Below are 22,500 nucleotides of genomic sequence, written 5' to 3' on the forward strand. Positions count from 1 at the left end.
TTTGTTTGTGTCTGTGTTTATTTGTGTGTGTGTGTGTGTGTGCTTGTGTTTGTGTATACATTATTTAGCCCAGTTGGTTTGTGTGCGTGTGTGTGCTCGTGTTCGTGTCTGCTCATCTTATTGAGTGCGTATTGGGCGAAGTAGCTTTCTGAGCGAGTGCATTAAAGGTGTGATGTCTGCCTGCGATCTGAGATTGATGGACACTGTGTAAACGCAGTAGGACTCTCCACCACAGCATGTGTAAGTGCCCAGATAATCCCACAGCAAATGACTGCTGTTCACTGTACACTGGCCCCTGGCCATGCAGTAAATCTGATGATTTATGCTAATTTGACCCAATCCTGTGTTAAAGCGGCCGTTAAAGTGACAGTCTGTCTCATTAAGACGTTGCTCTTAACATGAGGGGGGCTTAAAGTGCACACTAAATTCACCATGATGGTGTGTACTTGTACAATTAGCTGCTGGTGAGGACTCTTTATATTCCCAGTACTGTTTTTTCTTTCAAGACAAAGGGCACATTTTTTCAGTTACTAGGCAGGTTGGCTCTCTTATTTATTGTCTGATACAATGGAGTGGAATAGAAACAGTGGTATTTGGAATGATGTGCCCATTGTGAGATATGACAGTGCAGTGTCTTCCTCTCTGAGAGGGAGGTGCTGCCAAGGTCCTCGCTGTACCGGACCATGGGGACTGATTGGATAATTACGCAGTGATGTGTTGGCTACTATATTTATGGTCATCATTATGAAGGACCTTGGCACCCATTTATGGTCCGGATGGCTTTGACCTCCATCTCTTTCAGTATGTGAGTATGTGTGTGTGTGTGTGTGAGTGTGAGTGTGAGTGTGAGTGTGAGTCTGAGTGTGTTTGTGTGTGTGTATGTGTGCGTGTGTCTATACCCTAGTAAGTCATCGATCCCCCAAGATACATTTTAGAAGGTGAGTTTCTTCTTAGATTTCCATTTCAGTTGAGAGGATACTGTATATCGACATCGCTTGGCCTTTCATGACATCCACACCTGTAGAGGAACCAAACAGGAAGTAAGTTGCTGTATCTTCTCATGCGGGAGCAGTTTACAGCTCTATTTTTCATTTCCCATCACCCCCAGCTGATGTGTGTCTTCCTCCTTTCCAGAGACATAAAAAAGTGTGCCTGAACTCAGGACTGCTTATCAGAGCCATGTTTTGAAAACTCAGTGGCCTATTTAATAATTGTCCTGCTGTTCTCTCCCCCACCCCCCACCCCACCTCTCTGTAGTGAAAGAAGAACACGTCGCCACTTTCAAGGGCTCGGAGTACTTCTGCTACGACCTGTCCCCCAACCCCATCCAGAGCAGCAGTGACGAGATCACCCTCTCCTTCAAGACGCTGCAGCGCAATGGACTCATGCTTCACACGGGCAAGTCGGCCGACTACGTCAACTTGGCGCTGAAGAACGGCGCCGTCTCGCTGGTCATCAACCTGGGCTCCGGGGCCTTCGAGGCCCTGGTGGAGCCTGTCAACGGCAAATTTAATGACAATGCCTGGCACGATGTCAAGGTTACACGGAACCTCCGTCAGGTAACGCTCGCAGAGAACACCAGCCCGATTGGATTGGAGCCCGCTGATGGTCATAATTCACCATGATACCATGGCTACAGTGTGGCCTGACTATTGAAAAGTCAAACCTTCAGTGCCTTTTTCTTCTGTTTATCAAAACATGGTAGTTGAAGTATATTGCACAAATATTTGGAGAATGCAAAATGTAGGTTTAGGGTAAGGTTAAGGCCATGTAATCCAGAACCACAATAGTCATTTAAGTTTTTAAATTGTAGACTGATTCATCACTTGACTACTCTAGACTATTGAATACTACTTCATTACTTGAATTTGCAATAGCTCTTATTCAACATATTAAAACTAAAATGTGTTTGTCTGATATAGGCATTTGACAACATCAACATTCAACAACAAACCAATTATTCATCTGGTTTCATCTAAATAATATAGAGGAATACTCAAGGATGCTAATCTGTACAGTGTAATAAAGGATTTAAAATATTTAGCAGAACTCATAATAAAGTGAGGGAGGTGAAGTGAGATAAATGCAGCAAGAAAAGCTATAATAACCAGTTCAGGGTCACTCAATGCGGAATAGATAGAGTGTAAGAGTGTTGTAAATCCTGAGCCACTTCTGTCCCTCTCTCAGTAAGGCTGGCAAAGGAGAGTAAAAAACAACCTTGCAGCAAACTAGCATTTCTCTTTAGCACTGAGACTATGACATGCCTGGCTACAGCTATATGGAAGCAGTTATGAACATTTCAGAATATCTTAGAGCAGCGCAGACACATGGGTTTTCATGATATATTAGATTTCTGCCCGTTATGCGGAGGATCAGATGACAAACATTCCTGTCTGGAGGGAGCAGTCAGGCAAGGAGAAGATGACTGATAGCTTTATGCAGAGGAGTGTGATGTCATCTCTGAAAGCTACTGAGTCAGCGAGGAGCAACCCCGCTTCAAAATATTCTAGTCTGCTTCTCTTCTTCTCCCTTCCCTTGTTTTTGCCCGTCTCGAAACCTTTACTAACCTGCTTTGAAAACAAAAATGACTAACCTTTCATCCATGGAATGTATCATTCTACTAACCGATTATCTTCTACTAACGTGCAACGCAGTGTACTAACCTTTGGCAAGAGACCATCATATCTTTTTTGAGTGAGGAACGGTGTTCTGTTCACAGTTTTTTAATTTCCTTTCTCCCCCCTTTTCCACAAAGCATTCAGGCATTGGACACGCTATGGTAAACAAACTACATTGTTCGGTAGATATCATTCTAATTGTTTCTTAGTTTGGGTTTGCCGTGTGTCTATTTTCTTTTTTTGAGCCGTAGACATCTATACTAAACAAAAATGGGGGAACCTGCGGTTGGTACTACTTTACGCTTATTCCCCCCCTCCCAATATCTTCTTTTTGGTCCAGCCTTTCATTCTTTTTATTTTCCTCAGCTGTTTCTGTCCCACTCACCCCTTCAAGGTGCAGTTGTTGCACCTCCCAACTCTTTTTTTTTTCCGCATCACACTGTGCTTCACTCTTTGGTCTCTCCTGGCTGGCCCCGCCTGCACCTCTCATTGGTCCAGCCAGTGCTATGACCTTTCACCTCTGAATGGCGTGAGATGAGGTCAGCCAGCATATCCCATCAGACCCTAGAAAAAACTCAGGCAGGGCTAGCTGGGGCGAACGCTGGTCTTGTCTCTTGTCATTCATCTTTTTTGATCTTTTTCCTTTCTTGCCTTTTTGTATTGGAAACAGACATGCTTGTGCATGGCCTCTCACTGTGGTTGGTCTTGTCAGCAGCGCTGTGTGTCAGTGTCCCTCTCTCTTCGTTTTCCTCTGTGTACTCCAAAACAAACTACTCCCTTTCAGCCATTGTGTGCATGCTAAGAGGGAGGGCACAAACTGCATGCTTCCATCCAGTCAGATTCATTTGATATGTGGCTATAACTGCTTGTAACACTTTGTCTTGTTCCAGTGATTTTTTCATTTGGTTTTGTTTGACTTCATACTAATAACAACAAAAACTAACACTACTTACTGTGCTCAAGCCATGCTAACACCCTCAACACATACCTACTAACACCATTTTTGTGTCTGCTGATTCACGTTTGTGTTCTGATCCTGGCTATACTAACACTAATGGCTTTTACTAACACCACGTGCCCTCTGGGTGCGGCAGACTAAAATCCCACTCCAAAAGAAAAAAAAAAAACCTTAAAAATAAACTTGGAAAAGACATAAAAATGGATTTTACACAAAAAAAAATCAGTTGAAAACTCAATTGTCCAAGTAATGAGAGCCAACAATAAAGAACTGATACACTAAGAGCCAAGTACCCAAAATCCATATGACGGGGACCAAACTCGATAACAGCGTTGGAGTTGTATGTGAATATAGCGTGTCCTTTCCCTGTGCTTTGTTGCCTAGGTAACAATATCCGTGGATGGAATTCTGACCACCACTGGATACACACAAGAGGACTACACCATGCTAGGCTCTGACGACTTTTTCTATGTCGGAGGAAGCCCCAGTACTGCCGATCTCCCAGGATCCCCAGTTAGCAACAACTTTATGGGCTGCCTGAAGGAGGTAAAAAAACCATTGCCGCTTCCAAACACCCTCTCTTGGGTTTCGGCTGTGGCCCTCTGGGGCCCTCTGGGGCCGGGTCTGGTCTGCTGCTGCTGCAGTGAGGGGCCCGGCCCCATCTATGGTGATTGAGAATGCTCTGGAGGTTCCACACTCACAGTCTTACTTAACAATGTATTCCTGCTCTTGACAACTATTAAGCCACGCCAGATGAAGTGTACAGCTGTTCTGCTCAAATGTTATATTTCAAAGAGGTGTAATAAATTGTGGCTCACATGTTCCTCCAGAGAGGGTACACCCTGAGCTGTGGAACAGATTTAATTAGTCAACCCTGCACAGTTCAATTCAAAAGGCGTTACTGCTAACAGAACAGTCTCTACTCTGTTTATTCTCTTATTATTTTCGCTGCTATCAGCGTCAGGCTCTTTCCCATGAGCCTCTTGTCTCAGGAGCGATCCCTCTTCTCCTCTCCTCTCCCCTCCCTTCCCCTCATCTCCTCTCCCCTCCTCTCCTCTCCTCTCCTCTCCTCTCCTCTCCTCTCCTCTCCTCCCCTATCCCCTCCTCTCCTCTCCTCTCCTCTCCAGTTCTCCCTCTCGACTGCTTGTGTTCTGGTTGAGTGTGTTTGTGCAGGCAAACCTCTGTGCACACACATCAGCTACAGAGGGAATTATTTATCAGTCAGTGCAGCTCACTTTCCATGGGCCCTCTAGCTGCCTGGATCGGAGACACAGCTACACCCCTCAAATCATCTCAGTAATGAATATTAGTGATGCTGTTGCCTCATTTCCAGAGTGTGTTGATTTGGAAATAGGTCACAGAACATTAGCAGCATTGGCATAAACAAATCGGGAAAATGATAACAAATGGGATAAAATAAACTTTTCTGCATTTTACAAATAAAGTAAAACATCTTACATAAGGGTATGTGAAAATGAGATTTCTCTGTCACCAGTTCCATCTTATTTTAATAATGTTGTTATTTTAATGAGCTGAAGCTGCTCACAGAACCAGACCGGACCTGGCTGGTTCTATCTGGTTCGGTAGCGCTAAGTCCTAACATTTGACATGACTGGCTATTAAACTTTTAGAGGCATATGTAAATATATCTTCACTCGCATTGTTATTGTACAAACCATACCCAGTTATTTTTGTAATAATTTCAGTTAAACGTACCAGCCATTCATGAAGCAGATCACAGGCAATAAGCTAGTCAGTTTGCACCTTTGTTAGCTAGTCATTTTGCAGATATTTTATCCTACATGAAACTAGAAAAAAACTCAACTGATTACCAGGTTGATTTGAAAATAGAAGCATATAGGACATGCTAAAAATGGGCTGGGGGGGCTCCAGATCTGGTGGAGAATCACTCTCTCACACAGGCAGTGGAGGATCTATTGACCTGACTCGCCTGAAGGGAGTCTTCAGAAGGCTTCCTGCTGCAGTGTTTGTACAGCCACACACTTCAAAAGCAGTGGGCTAGCAATCAATCTGCGTGTCAAACGCACGAGCAGGCGTATTTCAGCTACACGCGGGTCGAACGCCATGACAGGACCCCCCATGTCAAGGGTAATCCCACTCGGAATCCAGCCTTAATGCTATCAGCTGTCATTTGGGCAGATTAGAGGGTGTAGCTGGAGGTCTGAGACCCATGAGTAGAGACACATGCTAATGCTCCGGGCCCTGCCAATAATCCACTCTAAGAGGATTCTGCAATCATCCTCTACCCTACTCATCCACACCCACATCAAAACTATTAATATGGTGACCAAACCCAACAAAGATGATTGCTTTTGCAGAATGTGTATGCATTGTGAGTGGGTATCAGACATTGAGAGATTGAGAATTGTTTGTATTGAATTGAGTGTTGTTGATTTTTGTGTAATTTTTGTGTGTGTGTGTGTGTGTGTGGGGGGGGGGGGGGGGGGGGGGGGGGGCATATTTTTGTGTGTGTGTAAGAGAAATACCAGCGCCTTTTCAGTGAACCAGAACATTTTGGATTCCTTTGAACAGGAGAAGGTGTGTGTGTGTTTGTGTGTGTATGTACATGTCCGTGTTTATGTGAGGGTGGCTCTATCACTGATTTCCCAATGTTTAGTGCATTTTTGAGAGTAGCCCATCCATCATTAGTGTTTATTTTCATCGCTGGCACCGTGGGCGCCTTCGGTCAGCAATTTCCGCCCGCCCGCTCCTGGAGATCCTGTGACGCTGACAGATGTTGAGGCCCCTCATCCTGCAGTGCTCCTGCTGTAAGCCCTCAGCTCAGACTGCAGCGCGTCTTTATCCTGGAGTGTTTTGTTACTGATAAAGCCTCCTCTTGCTATCCGACAGGGGTTTGGGGGGGGGGCGTGGGGGGGGGGGGAGCAGAAAACCTCACTCAGATCATTAATTGCCAGAACGGCTGTAGAGGCTGCCCACTTGATTGGCGTTTCTGAAGCATCATCAATATCCTTTTATTGCGTTCACATTCCATTATCTCCTTCCTGGCATGGGCTCAAATGAAATCGAAGCTGAATTAAAAGTGGAGTGTATTGAACACTTCACAGCCTTCTGCCTCACCCTAAATCACAGGGTTTCAGCTCCACTGGTGAGAGACTCAGATATTAACCAAATGGAAGAGAGGGAAATTGCACGTTCTTGGCACGTTTTGGGCATTTTGATCCGCGCAGTGTGGTTCGCTTTGAGGGTTTCTTTCCAGCAGCAGCACTTGCTGAGATGAATGAAAAGTATACAGAGTCTCCGTGTGACTACATGTCAAGTGTAGGGCTCTGTTCACCTATAAGATTGAGTTGGATGGTTTCGAAGCTTGACAGTAGCCTGGTCCTCCGAGGCTATAGTAGAGCACATCTCCCAGCTTTACTGTAACCTTGGTGACTTGTGTTTTTTTTTCTTTTTTCCTCTCTGCTCGCTGTGTGAAAAAAAAGGTTGTGTACAAGAACAATGATGTGCGGCTGGAGCTCTCCCGGTTGGCCAAGACAGTCGACCCCAAGATGAAGGTGAGTGGCACGGTGGCCTTCAAGTGTGAGAGCGTGGCCACGCTGGACCCCGTCACCTTCGAAACGCCTGAGTCCTACGTCATGCTCGACAAGTGGACGGCCAAGAAGGCCGGGTCCATCTCCTTTGACTTCCGCACCACGGAGCCCAACGGCTTGATCCTCTTCAGCCACGGCAAGCCCAAGCAGCAGCATCAGCAGCATCAGAAGGACGGCAAGAGCCCAATCACCCTCAAGGTGGACTTCTTCGCCATCGAGATGCTGGACGGCCACCTCTACCTGCTGCTGGACATGGGCTCGGGCACCACCAAGACTCTGGCCATGAACAAGAAGGTCAACGACGGAGAGTGGTACCATGTGGACTTTCAGCGGGATGGGAGAGCAGGTAAATACTTAAATTTAATTTAATTGAGAAATTGAAAACAAAAAGTTAGGTAATAATCTGTAGGTAAGAATCTTTAAACAAATGGCATAGTATGGGTATGAAAACATACTAAGTATACTAAAAAGTATGGTATGTGTGTATTTTGATTTTGCAATGACAGATTGGAACATCTGGATATAAATTCTGCCACTCTCCTATTTGAATGTATTTAAACCCCTCCTCCAGCCCAAGACACATTATAATACAGTTTATTCATTGCCCTTCCACTCTGATTGTGCTTGTCACTGAAGGCTTTGGCACTCAGCTCTCTTATTACATTGAAAAAGAATGACAATTCATTCATTCAAAGTGTATTAATTGTGCTTTTAAAATGAATTCAACAATCAAGTCACTAATTAGCTCTTTGCAAAGAGCAGGAACATGCCACTTAGTTTAGGGACCACAGAGCTGAATACATTAAAGAACAAAAGAGAGAGAGAGAGAGAGAGAGAGAGAGAGAGAGAGAGAGAGAGAGAGAGAGAGAGAGAGAGAGAAGGTGAAGACACAGACAGGTCTTGACCACATTAGCATGAGCAGGCGAGCCGGGCTGACTGGAGACACTCAGCAAGGGAGGACAGGACAGGTCAGGCAGGGGAGCGTGATGAGCAAGGCCCACTGGAGGGCTCGGCGGCGCTAGCTGGCAGCAGCACATGGTTAAGCACAGGAACAGCAAACGAGACGCTGTCAGACCCAGATTAAAATATGAGCACGACTTCCAGTCCCGTCTTCTCTCCTGCTCTTCCCTCTGACGGAGTTGCCATGGAAACCACCGACGGTTTCCCAAAGGGACTGAGCCAGTTAGTGCGCGGAGATGATCAGGCAAGATACTTTCCTGACAGCAGCTGGGCTCTGGTGCCGATCCGATCATGCTAGGGTCTGCTGCTGTCGGAGGTTTGTTCTTGTGCCCACCCCCCCTGCATCCACCCCTTTCTCAAAGGCATCTTATTGGCCTGGTTCCGAGAGTGGCCTCTAGTACCCTTTAGGTTTGGAATTCACAGTAAACTTTGTGCAAAGAAAAAAGGGCTCATTGATCTGTTGATATTGCTTCATGCTGAATCTATCTCCTCCCCGGAGATCGAAATGCAGGTCACCTACATTAGCATAGTGAGAGAGAAAGGTGGAGAGGTGGAGAAACGGAGGGGGAAAAAATGAGGGAGAGGGAAGGAATGGAGGAGGAAGAATTAAAGAAAAATATAAGAATGAGAGAGAGGTAAACTGCAGACAGAATTAGTAAAAATCCAATGGCTCTCTTCATTATGCAAAGCAAAGGTGACAGATTCCTCTGCAAACATGATCTTTTATTCAGACTAATGCAGTACGTGTTTGGGCTGTCAGTGCGGCTCAACTGATGCTACATGCCTTTCTGCTCTTGGACCCCGCCGTAATAGCACCCAGGATGGCATCTAAACCTGTGATATTTGACTAGATCATGGTAATCTCCCTGAAATGCCACTGCCATGTGCTGGAGCGGACGAGAGAGAGAGAGTCACTGGCAGGGAGTGTAGATGTGAGCGGGTCCGGGGAGCGCGTGACAGATGGGACCTTCCCTCTCCGCAGAGCAGCCTGAGCCGGGGCTGCGTCATCCTGCTGGCTCTCTGTAGCCCGCTGCCCACGGAGGCAGAGCCTTCCTGCCTCTCCGGCTGCTCCCGTTCCAGCCAGCAAACTCACCACCTCCCTGGTGGGGACAGAGGGAGGGATACAGAGAGAGGATGAGCAGAGAGAGGGAGAGAGGAGAGGCTGAGAGAGGAGAGAGAGAGGGAGAGCAGAGGGTGAGATAGAGAGAGAGGGAAGTATGAGACAGAGAGAGGGGAGCAAGGGGGGAGGAAGAGACAGGAGAGAGAAAGAGAGGAAATTTGGCACATTTGGAGAGAGGTGAGAGAGAGAGAAGATTGAGAGGGAGAGAAAAGCAAAGAGACAGAGACAGAGAGAGAGAACGAGGGGCTTGGGTGAGGGGCTGGGGGGGGGTTCAGTGACGTAGAGGCATGCTGGGTAGTCTGTGAGCACAGGCAGAGCAGAGTCAGGATGATGGAGGGCACACATTACTGATGACCCACGGGAGGGACTGGGCTACTGTTTAAGCCACATGCACCAGGGCTGCAACACGGAACTCAAGATGGTGCTCTGTGTGTGGGTGTGTGGGTGGGTGGGTGTGGGTGTGGTGGGTGTGTGGGTGTGGAGGAGTCTGTGTGTGCATTTTTGTATTAGAGGTCAGGAAACAGGAAGATGAATCTATTCCGTAGCACCGCCCAAGTAATCAATAATGAACATTTATTGCTAAGTTATTACATATTTGTTACAAAAATAAGCTAGTTAGTCTCTCATCCATCTCTTTCATTGTTTTTTCCATGTTTCAGATTTGTTCATTGGCCCCAGAGTCACTGTAGGTGTTGCCAAGCCCTGGCACCATCTTCTGTGGCCACTCAGATGTGTATTTTGTCCTCTTTATTTGGGCCTGTAAATAACCGATTCCCAGCGTGGCTCCATAATGAGTTTATGGAAGAGCTTTTCATCAGGGGTATAGTGTGTGTGTGTGTGTGTGTGTGTGTGTGTGTGTGTGTGTGTGTGTGTGTGTGTGTGTGTGTGTGTGTGTGTGTGTGTGTGTGTGTGTGGTGTGTGTGTGTGTGTGTGTGTGTGTGTGTGTGTGTGTGTGTGTGTGTGTGTGTGTGTGTGTGTGTGTGTGTGTGTGTGTGGCCGCAGAGGTGTCGGGGCCAGCACTGAGTGCTGCATCAGGGCACTCCATCACAGCATGGCACGACATGGCGGAATGGAGCCGGAGTCATTCATTAAATGCCCACAATGCCCATCCAGGCTGAAAATAAACCCTCCGGTCCATGCACAGATCCATCACCCGCCAGAGCGCCGCCATTACTTACGCCGCGCACACACACACTCGTCCCATCTGCTGCCGTTTATTCTGATCCATGCGCTGGATTTATATGAAAATAAAGGGATAAATTCCTGCCCTTTTTATTTCTGCGGTCGGACAAGACTCCTAAGGAATCGGGGCCAGACACAGTAGGGAAGCACTACTGCTACTTAACACGCTGTTGAGGTCAGGGTGTGGGGGTTAGAGATATTTCCCCTTAACACTCCCCTCATTTCCCCGCCTCTGAACCTCTATAGCCTCACAAATTTGGCGCTTATTGGAGCACCTCTGCTGGGTTGCCAGCGCTGAGTGTCCTGGGCAGGGCTGGAGGAATATCACCCATCTTTCATTACAAGCATGTTTTATTCCTTTATTGAGTTTGCACTTGCTCTGTGTCAGACACTAATAAACAGTGTTCGCTGCTGGCTGGCCTTTTGTGCTAATCCCTCCATGCGTCCTCCCCCCATGACTGAGGTAATGGCTGCTGCTTTGTTACTGCCTTCAAGGCGTGAACAATGGCTCACCGTAAAAAAAAAAAAAAAAGAGAAAAGAGTGCAGAAATGCTGAATCACTTTCTTGCCTTTTACAATGCTATTAGGGGCCGGTCTGGTGGAAGAAATGGGGAAGGGGGTATTTTTGAGTTTGCAGAGTGGTTCCATTATTCCAATCAATGGGTTCCACAGAGTGAGACAGAGCCTGTTGTTTGTCAAAATTGCAGCCTCTGACGCCTCGTTCAGTTCTCATCCGCAGCAGGTCCGCCTGTTATTTAAGCCAATGATGTGAGACTCAGTGATGATTGCCTTGGGAACTCATCTGTTTTCTCCCTCCTCATCCTTTCGTTCTGACAGGCACCATCTCTGTGAACTCCGTGCGCACTGCCTACACGGCCCCTGGGGAGAGTGAGATCTTGGACCTGGATGACGTGCTCTACCTGGGGGGTCTGCCTGAGGACCGGGCGGGGCTGGTCTTCCCCACGGAGGTTTGGACGGCCCTGCTCAACTACGGCTACGTGGGCTGCATCCGCGACCTCTTCATGGACGGCCAGAGCAAGGACATCCGGCGCATGGCGGAGGTGCAGCACTCCGTGGGGGTCAAGCCATCCTGCTCCAAAGAGCAGCCCAAGCAGTGCCTCAGCAACCCCTGCCTCAACAGCGGCATCTGCCGGGAGGGCTGGAACCGCTACGTGTGCGACTGCACGGGCACGGGATACCTGGGTCGCTCCTGTGAGAGAGGTGAGGTTGTTTCTGCCCTGCTCCCGCCCTGCCTGGAGGGAAATCAAAGACTTCCATGGCTTCCAGTGGTGTCTTTCATAACAGGGATTCACTATCAGTTAAAGGGAAATATGCTTAGACAAGGTTTTTGATTATGAAAGCACCGAGCCCTTAAGTAGATCCGGCCCTGATCGCATCTTGATCCTCCACATCAAGGCCAGGTGTATTCCAGAGGCCATGTGCTATCTTGGTATTATAGCTGTCTAAGTCTTTGGGAAGGTATATGTTTCATAGTACATTCGGGACTGTGGCTAATGTTTGTTTCAGTTGCAGTAAACAACACTGGTAAGAATTTAAAGGACCGTATAGTTTATCAAACTGTCAATAGAAACGTAGGTCCCTCAATGATAAACCCTCTGGTTTTATTCTTTATTATGACTATGACCAAATACGTTTTGGATTTATTAGGAGCAAAGAAAAGTTATCTTTTTTACAAGGCTTTTGTGTTTTGAGTCACACTATCTTGAGTCACTTGGTGGCAGTTCAGTTTTTCACACTGTCCGACCTTTCTGTGGCTATGACACAGAGCTTACGCTAGCCGTTACCTTGGTAATTGTGCCTCTGCCTGATCCGTGCCATGTTCAGAAAACAGGCGTCAGAGCTTTGTGTCTGGTCTGTTTCCCCTTCTTCTCACTGGCAGGGGTGCAGTGTGTTTTTCGCAGATGAAAGCTGTTGTTGTAGCTGGTCCTGTTGTCTCTCTCTGTTCTCTCATTTGTAAAGCAGGATGTGTGGGAAGACACTGAAGTTGTTGTGTGTGCGTGTATAAGAGTGTGAATGTGGGTCTGTATCTCTGTCTCTTTGTGTTAAAGTGTGTGTGTGTGTGTGTGTGTTTTGTGTGAGCACTGACCTTCTGGCTGCTCGGTGCCCAGCTCAGTATAATTGCTGGATGGAGGGAGAGCATCTCCCAGCGGTGTGTGCCACTTATCTGGACTGCATAATCCCCCCGCAGCAAATTTGTCTCGACCAGGAGAGAAAAAAAATACAATCAATTATATTCACATTGTGCGAAAGCCCACTCGGAAATTACGGAAATGATTTGGGCCAATTAGCTCATCAGAGATCTGTGAATGTGCTCCCTCTGAAGCGGTGCTTGCTTTGGCTGAGGTTTCAGACATGGAGGAGACTGTTCACGGGATATGAAGGGGGTTGGGGGGAGGGGGGGGGGGTATTTATAGAAAAGGTCTTTCAAACACCATCCTGGTACTATTTTAAGAGGAGGTAAGGAGTGGTTGAAGGGAGTGAGCTGATGGAGATTGCTGGAACATCATTAAAGCTTTCTGGAGGAAACACAGTGACTTGCAAATTCTCTGATGGGCAAAGCCGAGCTTTGCTTAGGGAGAAGAACAGAGCACCGCTATCTTTCTCCTGCCATATGCCTGCATATAAAAATAAAACTTTCCATGCCCTATATTTTATCTCATTTCCAAGTTCAAAATTAGACGTCTGCCTTCAAAAATACAATTTAATAATATTTTGACTACGTCATTGTAAAGATGGAAATAGACCATCCTTAATTCCAGTTTCCATCAGCACAGGAATACTCCTTTGATTTGTTTTTGACTGAGAGCTAGACGGCAGCCATTTTGTGAGACAGTCAGGAGATTTCAAAGCCATGCAGGTAAATGTTGAAAAGCGCTAATGATGTTTTTGCCCGTCAACTGAGTGCAGCTAGCATTTTGTCAATGTTGATTTTGATGGCTGTAATCAGATGCTTTCGTCTTGTGTTTTTGTCCCTGAGCCGAGCGCTTGCTGCATTTGATGTGTGTTTACCGTGTGTTGTGTTTATTTTTGTGTGTGTGTTTACACATGGGTACTTAGAGTGTGCATGTCTCTACATATGTATGTCGGTCTCTCCTATCTCTCCTTCTCTCTCCCTTTCTCCTCTACCTTCTCCTCTCTCTCTCTCACTGAGTCATTGCGTGTGTGTGTGTGTGTGTGTGTGTGTTGGGGGGGGGGGGGGGGATGGAGGATTGTGATGCAGGAACACACCACAAGCAAAAAGCTGAATTATGTATGCTGCCTGAGAGCTGCCTGTGAGCGAACTCATCCTGTTTATCATGATTGTTGAACATACATTTCCCTAATCCCCGTGGCAAGCCGTGTTCCTCAGGAGGGCAGCGCCGCGCTCTCTCTCTCTCTGGATTGTGCCCAGCGCAGCGGGAGCCTTTTGACTGTTAGCATGCAACTCGGTGCCACACCGCGGTACCTCAACACCTCAAGGAAGCACCACCAACCTGGTTGCCGTCCCGGCATGGCTCTACCCTTGCAAACGGGAGAATGTTGTGAGAGGGAGAGGGGTGGGTTCGATGCAGCCATGAGTCGTGCTTATGTGTAAAGCGTGGTTGTGTCATGTTTGTGCTGCGTGTGCTGCCTGGGCTGTGCGTGTGTGTGTGTGTGTGTGTGTGTGTGTGTGTGTGTGTGTGTCTCGGTGAGAGTGTGGTACTGTGCCTATATTTGCATGTGTTTGGTCACTCCTGTGTTTTTTTCTGAGGCGGTCTTGGACTGGAGCTAGTGGTAAATTAAAGAAAGAACAGATGGAGGGACAGATGGAGCGAGTGATCAGCTATGTACACTCCACTCTACCTGCAGTCCTCAAGCACTGTCTGTCTCTTTCTTGTTCCTCTCTCTCTCTACCTTTCTCTCTCTCTCTCCCTCTCTCTCTCATTCTCTCTACCTTTCTCTCTCTCTCTCCCTCTCTCTCTCATTCTCTCTCTCCCTCTCTCTCTCTTTCTCTCTTGCTCTCCCTCTTTCCTTCCCTCCCTCCCTCTCTTGCTCTCTCTCTCTCTCCCTTTCTCTCTTTCTCCCTCTCTCTCTCTCTCCATCCCTCCCTCTCTCACTTTCCCTCCTGCACTCTCTCTCTAAATATATGTGTGTGTAAGTGTGTGTGTGTGTGTGAGTGTATCTGTTCTCAGTGTGTGTGTGTGTGAGTGTGTCTGTTCTCAGTGTGTGTGTGTGTGTTTTCATGGTACGGTACATGATGTAGTCTGTTTACTCAGGAGATGCATGGACGGTTTCCTGCCTGTCCTTCTGTCTGTCTGTCTCTAGGGCTTATCTCTTTGGCCGGCCATCAGCACCTTTTCTCTTCCTCTTTAAACTGCTGTGTCTATTCAGTAACATGTATTTGTATCCTCGGGTGATGTTGATGGTGAGTGTACAGTGGTGAGTCTGAAATCAAAGGTTTTGACGTGGTCAGATTACATCATCCCTTTCTAGGAATAGCTAGATAGACCCTTGAGAGGTACCCGTTCTTATCAGTTCTTGGAACCTCTCAGTTCCAGGAACCTGGTCTGTGGAGGTGAACCCTGGATGTGTGTGGGTTGAAAGGTGTTCAGGGCGTTCAGAGACATAGGAGTAGATGTTTGGTGTTCATCTCACCTCCTCTGGCATAAGGCGACTGATGTTGTTGTGACGGCCCATAAGCCTTGATGGATGTGGAGGGGGCCAGAGTTACACACTGTTGAAACAGAAGAGTTTAATGACTTGCGAAAGCCAGAGACAGTAATTAAAGAAGACTGTCCTGTTTGTCCTCACAATTTGCTGTCCTAGTGTTGTGCATGCTGATGAGCCCCAATGGCAGCCGTGTGAGATGGGTGTCAGAGCCGCTTAGACACAAGAATGACTCGCGCATTGATTTTGGATGCTGGAATCATCAAATTAATATGTTGTAACAGTTCCCTAGAAATATGTCCTTTTTTGTGTCAGAGTTGATATATCCTGTTGCAGCGTTTGGGGCTTCTTTTCCTGTCTCCTTAGTGTTTTAACGCACACTCACACACAAACACGTAACCATACACACACACTCACACACTCTCTCACACACACACACATAACCACACACACACACACACACACACACACACACACACACACACACACAATCTCACACACACATGCTGATTAGTATTCATGTGGCTGGGCTTGTTTCTGTTCACTGCTTGCTTTTCAACAGCCCGCGCTCTGAGGGCTCGCTGGTGTCCGTGCGGAAACAGGACATGCTGCCGACGACAACAGGCACAGGAATCACAAGAGCAGTGAAGGAGAGAGAGAGAGGGAGAGAGAGAGAGAAGAGAGAGAGGAACGGAGGAGGACTTTAGGAGGAAATAGAGAAAGACAAAATGAAAAGGAGCGGAAAAGATAGTGAGGTAGAGATGGGATAACAAGTGGAAGAAGAAGAGAGAGAGAGAGAGAGAGAGGGGGCTGCAGGAGCAATGGAAAGAGGAAGGAGGGATATGTTTTGGGAGACAGAGATTAAGAGAAGAGAAGAGAGAGAGATGGAGAGAGAGACATGGACAACAGGGAGTGGAGTGATAGAAACCGAGAGAGAGAAACAGAAATCCAGAGTGAGTGTGGGAGGGAGGGAGGGAGGGAGAGAGAAGGACGAGGAGGAGGCGAGGGAGTTGGAAACAGCAGTCTAATTGGTGCTCGCCTGCGGCTCTCATGTCACGGGAGCTGTTTGCACTCCAGAGACAGATATCTCCATCGCCCCCTCCCTGGTGCCAGATGCCAGCTCTGCGCCCAGCCAAGACCGGCACCCAGCACCAACCTCGGTGCCCAGATCAATGCTCAACTCCCCGGGGCCACCATATAGGGTGTTAAATAGGTGCTCCCAAATTGCTCTACAGAATCAGGCCAATTAAACGAAATTGCTATTTTTTTTCTTTGAGCAGTTTTCTTTTCTACTCTACCCAGTTAAATGTTGTGGAGGCTTTCTGATCTGGAGCTCAGGAGCAGACACAGGTTGAAAGGCTTTGAGTATTCCATCCCTGTGCCCCTGGTCTCCTGCTGGCGTGAGGTGGTTATGGAGATTACGGCCGCCCGCTTTGAACACGGGCGCTATCTCAGCGTGGCACGGCCCAGGGCTTAAGATCCTGTCCCTAAATTGAATTGGCCAATAAAATGATTGCCACACGAATAAACAGATTAGGCAAATGGAGACATGCTGAGGCAGTAAAATGGCCCCGTGCTCTGTGTGTCATCTGACAGGCCAGCGGAATAAATCAGGCCAAATTGAATTTGTGAATTAAAACTTTGAATGCAAATGAGGAAATGAAACATGATGTTGAGTCTTTTATGGGGGCTCACGGTGGGACCGGGGGGAGGGGGGTTTATATGGTGGTGCAGTAGGGGGCTGCAGGGCAGTAGGGTGGTCGGTGCCCACCAATCCAAATAGAATGTTCCGGAATAGCAACATATTCTGGAGAGAAGAGGTCCTGAGTTTGAATTTGAATTTTGTGCTTTGTGATAAGCTCTCCCTATCCTCCCACCACACTGTCTCTCTCTCTGTCATACAGACCAACTTCCTCTCCTTAGTTTTATCTGCACCTCCGTACTTCTCGCCTGTAGTATTTAAATTCTATCCTCTTAGCATTAAAACCTCTCTCTCATTCCTTCTCTCCCTTCCTCTTCTCTCTCTGTCCCTCCCTTCATCCCCCCCTCCCTCCCTCCCCTCTCCTCTCGACAGACGCCACCATCCTGAGCTACGACGGCAGCAAGTTCATGAAGATCCAGCTGCCGCTGGTGATGCACACGGAGGCGGAGGACGTGTCTCTGCGCTTCCGCTCGCAGCGTGCCTACGGCCTGCTCATGGCCACCACCTCACGCAACTCTGCTGACACCCTGCGCCTGGAGCTGGACGGGGGCCGCGTCCGCCTCACTGTCAACCTAGGTACCGCGCACGGCCCGCTCAACGCCACTCAAACACTGACCACCGCCTGCCCCGGCTCACACAGCACACAGATGACAGATTTGACATATCTACACACATTTAGGCTAATTACTGCACTCATATCCGTTAGTAGAATTATATAGTGTAATTAGTTGGTGAATTATGAATAGATATGTGAAGATATGGATGTGTATTATTTAGGTATAAAGTATGCATTATTTAGGCATTTAGCTGAAAAGCTAGATTTGACCTCCACACAACACAGAGGTATGTTTGAAGAGTGTTATGTTTATGAACAGTCCATAATGATCTAGTATTCTCACATAGTTTTAGAACTCACTGTGACACACATACAATCACATACACACAAACCAAACGGGATGGTGTAGAGTCCTTCAATGGCCAGATCCTGCAACCCGCCTGCGCTTACTCCCAGATGAGCCCGCCGAGGTGCCCTCTCTCCCTGGGTTATGCAGACTCAAGCCCCCCCTCTCCCCCATTAGTCTTCCAACACTTTGTATCCAGTCCCCAGTCTTACTCACCCACTCAGCTTATTACAGCCCTCCTAAGTCCCACACACACGCAATCTACCTCCCCCTCTTTCCCTTTCCCTCTCTCTGTTCTTTCCCCTGGAGGGATTCCTACCTCCATTTTAGAGCGAGCAGCCTGTGCCTGTCTCTGCCTGCCTACATTACCAGATTGTCATGCACCTCATATAGCGAGTGCACCTCTCTGTGTACGCTCATGTGGCGTGGCAGGTGATACGGCTTCCAGACGGAGGGGGGCACTGAGTTGTGCCCTTCCCCCCGCCAGGCATGTGCCATCAGGCTGACTTGCCCAGATCTTCCCTGTCCCCTTCTCACGGCTCTGTGTGGTAACCTCAATTTCTTTGGAGACCTTTCCAGAAATCCCACACAAACTCTTCTCTCCCTCTGGCTCACTCTATCTTTCATGCTCTCTCTTCCTCTTTCTCTCTCCCTCTCTCTCCCTCCCCCCCCCCCACACACACACACTTTTTCACATATACAGTCCCCACCACACACACATTTTCCAAACTAGTGCTGCATTGCCTGGGTGGGTGGGGGGCGGGGGGCAGTGGCGTGGCTCTCTGGCTGTTTGCGATGAGTTTCTGCTGTGGTTGACAACACGCGACGGGCTGTTGCCCCCTGAGAGAGAGACAAAGCTGGAAACTGGGAGGTGATTCCAGAATGTTCTTACCGCATTTTCATAACAGCACATTAGCGCAAGAACAAAGGGAACGAATATGCTAAATATCACCTTAGAGACTTAATTTAATTACATTTTTGTCAAATTTGTTCACTAGTTAGCACTTACAGGTTAGCCCTGTCGTGTATGCTTCAGAAAGTTGGGCTGTTAAGCTATGTGCTAATGTTTAGCACGTGTCAGCTGTAATATGAGCTGAGTTCCTGTGGTGACAGGAAACAGTACTGCTGATGTAGTGGGGTGGGAAGGCTGGGGCTGAGAGGTTAACCCAGTACGGAGTCGCGTTGGGGAATAGCAGCCAATGCCAACAATCTAGAGGAGAAAATAAGAAGCAATGTTTGGCTTGTGGTAGCACATGAGCGGCTGTGAGAAAAAACCACCAGCCCTCAGCTGGAGACCTCTCATGCCCACCCGATGCTGGTCCTGCGGTGGGAGTCTGCCACAGCTCTGCGTCAGCAGTCTGCCAAGGGCTCAGCTGAGGTGGGAAGGAAGCCATTATGGCCTCAGAGTCCAGGGGTCCAGGGGTCCAGGGGTCCAGCTCTTCTCTCTGGGGGCAAATCTGCTCTGTGGACAATGCTCTGGCAATCTGTTCCTGACGTGCCTCTCTAAATAACATGACGCAAAATGACCAGTAGCTGAAATTGCTACTTTCTTTTACTGTAATTGGATTTTTGCAATGACTCATTACCATGTTTTAGAGTGGCATGTTGGTGCAACATATTAGCTTAAGATGAAGTGCCCTCGGTTCACAACAATGCCCCTCTCAAGCCACTGTCCTCGTGCCTGGTCTGTTCTCCCCAGTTCGGCAATATTCACTCAATTAATTTAATTGGTTCTTTATCACTTTCTCTTCTCTCCTCTCCTCCTTCTCCACTCTTCCTGTCTTCTAATTAGCACCTTGTCCCTTTGAATATTGAGCTGATGTGGTAGATGTAGTTCCACAGTTCCGGGTGTGATTCCATCAGTTGCTAAATTTACCCATGTTTTGCACCACTGTGTCAGACGGGTGCCAACATGAATAATCTTTGATAAAGTAAGTGGGCCGTTTTCATGCACGTGGCAGTGGCGTAGAGGATGCCTTTTGGAGGGCCATTGTCAGTGACAAAGAGCTGGAGCGGAGTGGGTTGATCCACACCCTGTCAGCGTGTTTGTCCCCAGTGACACTGTGTTCTGATGGATGACTGCAGTGTTACCTTGAAGGCTGAATTTACACCTTGTCTGTTCTTCCCCATCTAGACTGTGAGAGGATTAACTGTACCACCAGTAAGTTACTATTCTCCGCTGCCTTCTCTGTCTCTTTCTCTCTTTTTTTCTCTTCTTTTCTCTGTCTGTTTCTTCTCCGCTCCCCCTCTCCCTTTTGGTTGATCTGAACTTTGTATGTGTGTGGGTGGATATACACATTTGTATGTGAACACTGTCTGTGTTAGTGTGTGTGTGTATGTGTGTGTTTGTGTGTGTGTATGTGTATGTGTGTGTGTGTGTGTGTGTGTGTGTGTGTGTGTGTGTGTGTGTGTGTGTATTGACTGGTGCTGTGTGCAGTCATCTGAAAGGATACGTAGTACGAGTGTGCGCGGTCAGCTGGGGGTTTGAAGGCCATGCGATGTCAGACAGGTGCGGTTGCCTGCCTGCCTGCGTTTTTTGCCCCAGGCTCTGCGCGCTCAGCGGCTCCTGCGGCAGCCATTTTGAAACGGTGTGAGAGTGTGAGAGAGCGGAGGCTGCCTGGGATATGAAGAGTTGTGATTAAGCAGCTCACTGGCAGATCGGCGCCCCTGTCTCTCCGTCTCTCCAATAACCTCCCTGCACATCAGTGCTTGTGAGATAATCCCCTCTCGCTTCAATAGCCAGCCTCTTTGTTCTGCCGTTCCCACAGCAGGGACAGGGATTGAGGTGTGTGTGTGTGTGTGTGTGTGTGTGTGTGTGTGTGTGTGTGTGTGTGTGTGTGTGTGTGTGTGTGTGTGTGTGTTTGCACGTGTGTTCTTTTTTAAGGAAGACAGAAGAATGAAAGGCTGTGGTTCTATTTTTTGTCATTTACCTCTCGCTGGTTCAGTGAGATGGAAAGTGAGAGACAGAGAGAGGGAGAGATGGAAAGAGTGTGTGAGAGAGTGAGACAGAGATAGAGAGAGATGGAAAGAGTGTGTGAGAGAGTGAGACAGAGAGAGGGCGAGATGGAAAGAGTGTGTGAGAGAGTGAGACAGAGAGAGGGTGAGATGGAAAGAGTGTGTGAGAGAGTGAGACAGAGAGAGGGTGAGATGGAAAGAGTGTGTGAGAGAGTGAGACAGAGAGAGGGTGAGATGGAAAGAGTGTGTGAGAGAGTGAGACAGAGACAGAGAGAGGGTGAGATGGAAAGAGTGGGACAAAGACAGAGAGAGGGTGAGATCGAAAGAGTGTGTGAGAGAGTGAGACAGAGATAGAGAGAGATGGAAAGAGTGTGTGAGAGAGTGAGACAGAGATAGAGAGAGATGGAAAGAGTGTGTGAGAGAGTGAGACAGAGACAGAGAGAGGGCGAGATGGAAAGAGTGTGTGAGAGAGTGAGACAGAGATAGAGAGAGATGGAAAGAGTGTGTGAGAGAGTGAGACAGAGATAGAGAGAGATGGAAAGAGTGTGTGAGAGAGTGAGACAGAGAGAGAGTGAGATGGAAAGAGTGTGTGAGAGAGTGAGACAGAGACAGAGAGAGGGTGAGATGGAAAGAGTGTGTGAGAGAGTGAGACAGAGAGAGGGTGAGATGGAAAGAGTGTGTGAGAGAGTGAGACAAAGACAAAGCACAAGGAGTGCATTGAAATGGGGCCAGAAAGAGCCAGGCATCGTAAGTCCTGCATACCCCACAATATTCCTCTTGTTATCTTCTATATCTCTAGTCTTCTGTGGCATTCTCAGGTCAGTGAAGTGTGTAGTGAAGTATGTGTGGCGTATGGAGGTACAACTGCTGCCCTTCTCACAGCAAGCATCCACTTTAGTAGAGCCTATTTACCTTTAGAGGAAAATGAGGTCAATAATGCAGAAATAATTAAAGGAATATTTTGAGCACAAAAAAAAAAAAACTTTTTAAAAAGCAAATGAAATGTGTTAGTGTGAAAGTATTTATTTTTCTGTGGTGTTGTTTTGTATGTGGGTTGAGCGCGTGTTGACTCAGTGTGTGGGCTAATTTGACAATCATGCAGTGATCCATGTGGAACCTGATGAGAATGCCCAGAATGGCAGCACAGCTGAGCGGCCCCCAGGGGGCCCCTGCCGGCCCCGTCTCCTCCTGCAGGGGCCCGGGCTCAAAGGTTGCACCGGCAGGAAGCCCACTCATATGTGGTCAAACGCTGGCACACCACACTCTTAACTTAATCATCCAGGCAGGCACACGTGCAAGCTGAGTAGGAGAGGGCATTTACTCTTAGTAGTAAACACAGAGTCTTCATTATTACTTATTTACAAACACTGGGACACACATAAAACACAGGCACACGCAAACACAAACAGATAATGTCTGAAAACATAGACTCTCTCTCTAACTCTCTCTCTCTTTCTCTCTCTCTTTCGCTCTCATTCACCAATACACTTATCCAAATCAACACCTACACACACACACACACACACACACACACACACACACACACACACACGCATACACATACAGATCATGTCTGAAAACATAGACTCTCTCTCTAACTCTCTCTCTCTCTCTCTCTCTCATTCACACATACACTTATCCAAACCAACACCTACACACACACACACACACACACACACACACTACTGCACGCACACAACTATCTTGCACATTGCCATTTTTCACAGCACAAACTCCAGCTTGATGGTTTAATAACAGTGCAATGTCTGTGGTGACACATTGCACGAGTGACAAGTGGAAGACACTTAGAGGCGTAGGAGAACATCCGTCCCCCGGAATCGTGAGATTCATGCGAATTCAAAAGAAACTCATTTCGCTCAAACA

At 47.7% G+C, this 22,500-nt stretch overlaps 1 protein-coding gene across 6 annotated transcripts in view; it reads left to right on the plus strand.

The window, feature by feature from the left end:
• The window catches only part of nrxn1a (neurexin 1a), a gene marked incomplete at both ends in the record, with an annotated part of 114,301 nt that overhangs the window by 30,643 nt on the left and 61,158 nt on the right, over positions 1-22,500 (plus strand). For all 6 annotated transcript variants that reach the window (XM_080851505.1, XM_080851506.1, XM_080851504.1 and 3 more), the window contains 7 exons: positions 1,258-1,559; positions 2,756-2,779; positions 3,961-4,122; positions 7,041-7,494; positions 11,248-11,631; positions 17,132-17,335; positions 19,796-19,822. In XM_080851505.1, the coding sequence (XP_080707631.1) occupies positions 1,258-1,559; positions 2,756-2,779; positions 3,961-4,122; positions 7,041-7,494; positions 11,248-11,631; positions 17,132-17,335; positions 19,796-19,822 (1,557 nt within the window). The remainder of the gene's footprint in view (positions 1-1,257; positions 1,560-2,755; positions 2,780-3,960; positions 4,123-7,040; positions 7,495-11,247; positions 11,632-17,131; positions 17,336-19,795; positions 19,823-22,500) is intronic.

Source organism: Sprattus sprattus (assembly GCF_963457725.1).
Source record: "Sprattus sprattus genome assembly, chromosome: 14".
In the NCBI taxonomy this organism is placed as follows: Eukaryota; Metazoa; Chordata; class Actinopteri; order Clupeiformes; family Clupeidae; genus Sprattus; species Sprattus sprattus.